General features: G+C 49.6%; 1 protein-coding gene across 5 annotated transcripts in view; it reads left to right on the top strand.

Annotated features, from left to right (window-relative positions):
• Positions 1-2,373: 2,373 nt before the first annotated feature.
• Positions 2,374-7,141, top strand: part of PLEKHA7 (pleckstrin homology domain containing A7) — a 160,370-nt gene continuing 155,602 nt past the window's right edge. For 4 of the 5 annotated variants that reach the window (XM_055721575.1, XM_055721573.1, XM_055721574.1 and 1 more), the window contains exons 1-3: positions 2,374-2,583; positions 2,686-2,762; positions 2,940-2,997. In XM_055721575.1, coding sequence (XP_055577550.1) covers positions 2,501-2,583; positions 2,686-2,762; positions 2,940-2,997 — 218 coding nt within the window. In that variant the 5' untranslated portion in view covers positions 2,374-2,500. Of the gene's footprint in view, positions 2,584-2,685; positions 2,763-2,939; positions 2,998-3,352; positions 3,375-7,141 lie in introns of those variants that run through there. The other variant, XM_027810534.2, reaches the window with a different exon arrangement.

Below are 7,141 nucleotides of genomic sequence, written 5' to 3'. Positions count from 1 at the left end.
TTGCACTCTTTCCTGGCACCTGGTCTTGTCAATATCCGAGACAAAATACTAGGCTAAACAGACTTTTAGTTTGACCTAGTACAGATGTTTTTAGGACCCAAAATCCACAACACAGTAATGTTTATTCAATTAAGTTACTATTCACTGTAAGTGGAGACTGTCTTGTCACAGTGGTCTAGTGGCTAAAGTGTGGTGGAGTTACAAGCTAACATCAATGAGTTCATACAGCTGACAGCATGAAAGATGTGCTTCACAGCATCACAGTAAATTCACCTCTCCAGAGCAAGGGTTTGTCTTATCTCTTCTGCACAGATCTAAACATGCAATGATACTAAGCAACTTGTGTTTGATTTACTTTGTAACTGCATGAGAACTGACCTTATTGTGGGTTCTGTGATAACTCACATCTAATCACAACATTACCAGAATAACTCAAAATTGTTAGGATTTCAAAGAAAAGCAGCTCACAAGTTTAAGTTTTAGAAATTTTAATCAAAATTCTGGCAGGATAAAGGCTAGAAGATGCTCTCTCCTGCTTTTTAATTACGGATAAACTAAAAATCTGTGAATTGTTGGAAGATGACAGTACTGAGAAAGAACCTTTGATGGTGTGATGTCAAGGGAATTAGTCTATAGAAGTTAGGAATATTTCTGCAGGTATAAGACTCTTCTAGGCTTTACAAAACTCCCACCAAACTCTCGATTTTGCCAATCTTCCTCAGAGAAACCTTCCTCCTATCTGCAGGGCAGGTCTGCAGGGGACGAGGAGGGAGAGAGAGAGAGAAAGCGGGGGGAGGGAGGGGTGAGAACTTCGCGTGGGAGGAACCCCATGCTTTCTCATCTGCAACTGAAATCAAACCACTTCCCGACATTTAGCCTGTAATGTGTTCCACAGCAATGACCATTTGTGGTCTAGTATACTGTCATCTTCTCCAACATGGCCAACAAGGGAGCCCCACACAATGCCACCCTGATGCACCATACCTGCACTTTGTTGTCTGAAACTCCCTGTGAAATAGAGCAGTCCTTTCTCTTCCCATTGCTGACACGTTTCATGCCTCCTCCTTTCTTCTGATGATGTCTTTTGGTTATTTAGAAGAAGAAAAAGTATACATGTGATATTTCCCCTGTACTGCAGCACCCTCCCTGCTGCGTGGGTTCTCCCTCTCCCTCACCGCCATGCTCTCAAGTCTCCTCTGGTTTTCTTTACTCACCTGTCCCAGTCAAGCCTACCTACTCTTTCCCACCCCTCTTTGCAACTTGTCTTCCCCTGTTTAACGCAATCCTTCTATCCCAAGCTCGCAAACATCCCACTTCCCGCCTTTTTGATCCTTCTCTCCCCCCAGTATCAGAACAGCAAAGAACCCACAGAGCCGTGCTTGGCTCCACCACCGCTGCCCTCGCTGGAGGAAGTGGGTGCAGATCTCCCCTCCCTGACCCTGCCTTGGCATCCTCACCACCCTCACCGCGGTTACCACCACGGCCAAGGTGCAGGCCGGGCTCCTCGCCTGGGAGCCCCCCTGGCTCTGCTGGCTGGTGCTGAGGCCCAGACGAAGAAGCGCCAGGGTGCTGCAGCAGCCTGGCCAGCGCAGGCCTGTCCTGTCCCACCTGCTGTCCCCGAACCGTGCTCCCATGGGCCCATGGCCTGGCCCGCAGCCCTTCGCTCCTTTGCTGGAGCTTCCTGCAGACCAGCACCAGCAGAGATCCCTGTGCCACCGCTCTGGGCTGGGAGCGAGGGATGCGCAACGGCAATCCACCCAGCAGGCTCTCTCCTGTTACCGCTCCCTCCTTTCTAGGTCATTGATGAACATGGGCACCGGCACGGGTCCCTTGCGACACTGGTGGCAGCTCTGCTTTGTGGACTGACTGTGACTGACGCTCCACTGTCTTCTCACCTTGCAGCGATCGCCCCCGCACCCGAGGTGCGAGGTCCCCGCGGCCCTTCTCCCCTCACGCTGCACCCCGGGACAGGCTGGGAGCCAGGTGCCGGCACCCCCGTGCTCACCCTGCTGCCCCGGGCTGCCGGCTGGCCGGGGGTCCGAGCCCGGCGCCGGAGCGCGGCCCGGCCACAGCGCCGAGCGCCTCAGGGGGGGCGCGGCCCCCAGCCCGCCCCGCGGCCGCTCCCGTTCCCGCCCGCGCCACCGCCCCAGAGCCCCCCCCGCCGCCCTGTGAGGCGGAGGCGGCCGCGGGGGGCCGCTGCTCCGCCGGGGCGTGAGGGGACGGGGCCAGCAGCCCCCGCGGGGCCGGGCGGGCGCGGGGACAAAGCCGGCCGGCGCCGCCCGAGGCTGCCGCCTTCGCTTCGCCCTCGCTTCCCCGGGGCAGGCGCCGGCCTCCCGAGGGGCGGGAGGTGTCGCCCCTCACCCGCGCCGGGGCGCCGCGCCTCCGGCGGCCGCAGTGGCGCTGCCGAGCAGGGCCGGGCGCTGGGCGCCGAGCGCCGGCCGCCCGCCCGCCCGCACCCCCTCCCCGGCCGGCTGGCTGGCTGGCTGCGCGCACGGCGAACATGGCGGCGGCGGTGGGGCGGGACACTCTACCTGAGCACTGGTCCTACGGCGTCTGCAAGGACGGGCGAGTCTTCTTCATCGAGTAAGGAGGTGCCGGGGGGAAGGGGCGCGGGGGCGGGGGTGGCCCCGCTCCCGCTCGCCCGCCGTCGCTAACAGGTGCATGTTTTCCGCTTCCCTCTCGCAGCGACCTGACCCGCAGCACCACTTGGCTGCACCCGCGCACCGGGGAGCCCGTCAACTCCGGCCACATGATCCGCTCAGGTGGGTGCTGGCCGGGCCGCCCTCCCGCCGGGCACCGCTAACGGTGGCGCCGCGCCCCCTCCTCACCCCCCCCGCCCCCCCCCCCGCGGGCGGTGAGGCGTCTCAGGGGCGCGGGCGAAGTTCTCACCCCTTCCTCCCCGCTTTCTCTCTCTCTCTCTCCCTCCCCGTCCCCTGCAGACCTGCCCCGCGGATGGGAGGAGGGCTTCTCCGAGGAGGGCGCCAGCTACTTCATCGAGTGAGTACTGCCCGGCCCCGGCCCCTGCCCGCCCGCGGGGCCGCCTCAGGCGGAGCGGAGGGCGCCGGGCCTTCCCACCCCGGCTCCCCTCCCCAGCCCGCCGCGTCCGCCGCCTAATTAATGATCAACGTGAGGGAAAGTGACGACGAGGTGTGCGGTGGCGGGGGAAAGTTGGCCGGCGGGATGCGGGCTGTGCAGCGCCGTGCCGCGCCGCGCTGTGCCGCGCCGCGCTCTCCCGGCGGCGGGCAACAGGTCTCCCCCAGCGGCTCCGTTCTTCGCTGGCTGTTTTTGTGCTGGGTCCCCCGCCCTCCTGGTATGCAAAGTGCGGTTTGTGGCAGGTGGAGCGTTGCATTGCCGAGCGCCGGTCATGGATGAAGGTGGATCGTTGTGTTTTGTTTTGGTTTTATATGTTTATTTTAAACGGCTCGTGGCTGTGGATGCGGCACCGGGAAGTTTTGCAAGCGAAAGGCTTTAGGGGTTTCTTCCCAGAGACGGGGCTGAACAGATGAACTTTTGTGGCCACCATCGTGTCTTTTCATGCAGCATATCTTGCTCAGAGAATGGTTAAAAAGTTGAGATGTGCCTCCTTTAAGGCACTTGTATTCCGTGAGATGAAAGCCTGTTGTAGTCAAATCAGGTAATTAACAGACCTTCTTCCAAGCATCGCATGTATAAGGCTTTTACAAATGTAAAAACTGATGTAAAAAGTAGAGATGTAATCAAATCAGTACAACTCAGGTATACCTTGGATATAGGCTTGTGTGTCACTTGTGGTGTCTTTGAATTTTCCATTGGAAATGGATGCATGACAAATGCAATGAAACTAACAGAAAAAGATTGGAAAACACTCATGCTATCTAACTCATCAGTGCTGGGCTGGCATGGTTAAGCCAGGTCATTGAGTACAGTCACCTACAGGTGCTGACAGCTGTGTCACAAATACGTAGTTTTGAAACACTTGCAGAGTGTACCCCAAAACCTTTGACAAACTTGAGTTTTTTAGTTAAGATCAAACTTCAAAACTATACTGGGCCAGATGAAGGAGGAATTGACTGAAGGCATCATAAATACCTCATGTGCTAGGATGTTTGTTAGATAAAATTCCAGATGATCCTAAAATGTCCTTTTTTTTTCCCCTACAAAGGAGAAAAAAAGGCTGTCAACCCTTTTTGGCTGAGCCAGAGAATTCCTTACAGTGTTGGACTGGGCAGTGAGTTTAGCCCTCAACTCGTGAACCAGAGGTAGCAGGAAGGCACTGGAGCAGCCACCCTTTAACTGTGGCCAGTGCCTTGAAAGAAAGGAATAAAAGTTCTGGTTACATAGGAGGCCGATGGAACTCTAAAATAGGATAGCTGTACAGTCTCTAAATGGAATGTAAACAGATCCTTTGCACAGATATATCAACACAAGCTTCTTTCTTCTTCGTAGGAATACATTTATTTGTTTTTCTGTCCTTTCCAGAAGCTTACTAGTATGATTCTAAAACTGCTTGAATTCCTTGTCCCAGCTGCTCTGTTTGGAAGTTCATTCTTGTGTCTTGTTTGTCAGGCAATTACAAAACTTAATTTCTGATCCATTAAATTACAGTTGTGTGCAGTGCATTGTTGTAACTTGTGCTAATAGCATTCTTTATCATGGACCGGAATTGCTGCAGGAAATGAAATGTGGATATGGAATCGAGTGTGTATTTTACAGAGCAATTGGATAAAATCGACCATCTTCAGCCAAGCAAAGTTTTTTAAGCAACAACAGTAATTTTTTGACATAAATCTGTTCAGCTGTACTGCTTCAGACCAAAGATTCACCTGTATCCAGTATCCTCTTCAGCGGTGATACTTCCCCCAGCGCTGCTCTAGCCTCTCTATTTTCAGTTCAGAGGCTTCCTGAGCCAAGTGGAATTTCTCAGGTTTTCTTCCAAGAACTTACTGACCTCTCCTTGTGCTCACATAAACATCAGCATCCTTAGATGAGGATTTTCATACCTCACTGCTTTGTTCATTCCTCCTATGCTGATTCCACGTGATGAGTTCTCAGCTTACAGAAAAGGTTACTGGTCCCTAAATGCATAATTTCACATGTTGTACTACTAAATTCCATTTTCTGGCATTCCAGCTCTCAAAAACCATGAGCTCTCCTGTATAATTACCCAGTCCTCTTCGTACTGGTGACAGTTTTCAGTCTGGTGTCATCCACAGAAATTTCATGAGCACATTGTCCCTCCTTGGCCAATTTGTTGAAGGGTGTCAGGAGGAATGATACAAGTAACCCTTCTCTCTTATGATAATTTCCACTGTTAATGCACCTGTTGTAGTTTTTGCTCTTTGGTCAATTTCTTTATGTATCTTGTAAGTCTTATTTCTATTTTAAATATTATTGAAGTATTTTTTAAAATTAAAATATTACTAAGTAGTATTTCCGTTTAAAATATTTTAATGTATGACACGGTATCAGACATTTTATTTAAATGTGTATAGGCTGACTACACTTACATAACTGATTTCTGGTATTAGAGAAAACATTACATGTGAGCAGTCTTTGACTTCAGCTAATCGTATGTCCATTTACTTCCATGTCTTTATTACTTCCTTCAATACTATGGACAGTCTTGAAGCATCATATAGTAAACCAAAGATCTGTAAGCAGGTCAAGCTTAATTTCAAAACCAGGTAAGCTCTTTTTCCCCTTTCCAGATACCAGGAGTTTGAAAATTTCCAGAACTCCAGTTCTGTTGGATAGAAGCTTTCAAAATCTATGTGCTCTGGTTTATAATGTTTTTTGTGTATCAGTGCTGTGCTATGGTTAAGCAGCTGCCCTTTAGTTTAAGGGGGACATGGTTATTTACTTGAGAAGTTTTTCTGAAATCACATCCCCTCTTAGTCTTGTTTTGCTCCGCTAAATAGGCAGAGTTCTTTGTCCAGCCCTTTAAAAAGGGTGGTCTGTCTGATTATCCTGTAGTTCTTCTCTGCACCTCTTGCGATATGAAGTCATCTTTCCTGCATGTGAGTTAACGGAACGGAGTGAGTTATGCTGGAATGAGCTTTTTGAGACACTCAAACAACAAAAGGGCTTTCTTGGCTCTAAAAATTTCCCAGCTTTCTGCATTTTAGGTTGTTTGCCTATTTGGGGAAGACACCCACGCTGACAACACATGTAAATGCTGCCAATTGACTGATACATTCAGATCTTTCTTTTCTGTTACTGCTTTAATTTCCAAGAGTGTAACTTATACTAGGAAGCCATGTGTGAAGCTACATTCCAGTTCTTCCCATTTATGCATGTTCAAGTCTTCCTGGATGATTTTCTCTGTTTTGATTATTCTTGAGGTTTTCTTGGTAGTGGCAAATCCTATTACCACAGTGTTGGCTTTTATGATAAAACCACTAAATGAAACATTAGACACACGATGTACAAACTTTTTCGGGGTTCCATGTAGTAGTTTTGGCAAAATCTGGGTTTTTCTTTTGTGGCTTATTTGCAACTTAAATAGCTTGTCCTAATGAGAAAACGGGATAGCTTTTTATACCATTTTATAGCTTTCCACATACATAGCCTCGGCATCTTTGTTACTCTTGATCAAAGAAAGACATGGCATGATCAGCTATACTCAATCTAGATACCAGTTATGAAAGGCTGCAATTTGGTCATCACTGCTTGTGAACTGTTAGACTTTTTTCATTAATGTGACTTTATTTTCTCTTATCTTCAAGTGACAAAAATGTGTAAAACCAGCAATTTAACTTTTTTCTTAAAACCAAAAAACCCTGAGTGTTCAATTTGGTATGCCAACCTTTGTTCTATTTTAAGAGGAACATCGATTCAGGCGTGGTCGCAGGACTAGATGTTTCTTTGTCTAACAGCATCATGGATGTTGTGTTTTCTGACTTCGAGTGCTGAGGATAGCTCACACCACTCTTTCCCGTCTCTTTTTTTTTGCTTGTTTCCTCTGCTGATGTTTTTGAAATGTGTTTGTTGAGTTTTATGTTAGAAAAGGTTGCAGAATGGTTGTTGCTGCTGAGTGTATGTGGAATTGAATAAGGACTTGCTCTGGTTTGTTTCTGGTAGTTGGGTTGCTGATGTGAAGTGGTAACTGGTTGCAGCGTCTCTTTTTGGGGAAGGAGATTTGACATGCAGCCAAGAGACTGAT

This window comes from Falco cherrug, chromosome 10, assembly GCF_023634085.1.
Source record: "Falco cherrug isolate bFalChe1 chromosome 10, bFalChe1.pri, whole genome shotgun sequence".
Classification (NCBI taxonomy): Eukaryota; Metazoa; Chordata; class Aves; order Falconiformes; family Falconidae; genus Falco; species Falco cherrug.
The sequence above is the reverse complement of the archived record's forward strand: the minus strand, read 5'-3'. Positions and strand labels throughout refer to the sequence as shown.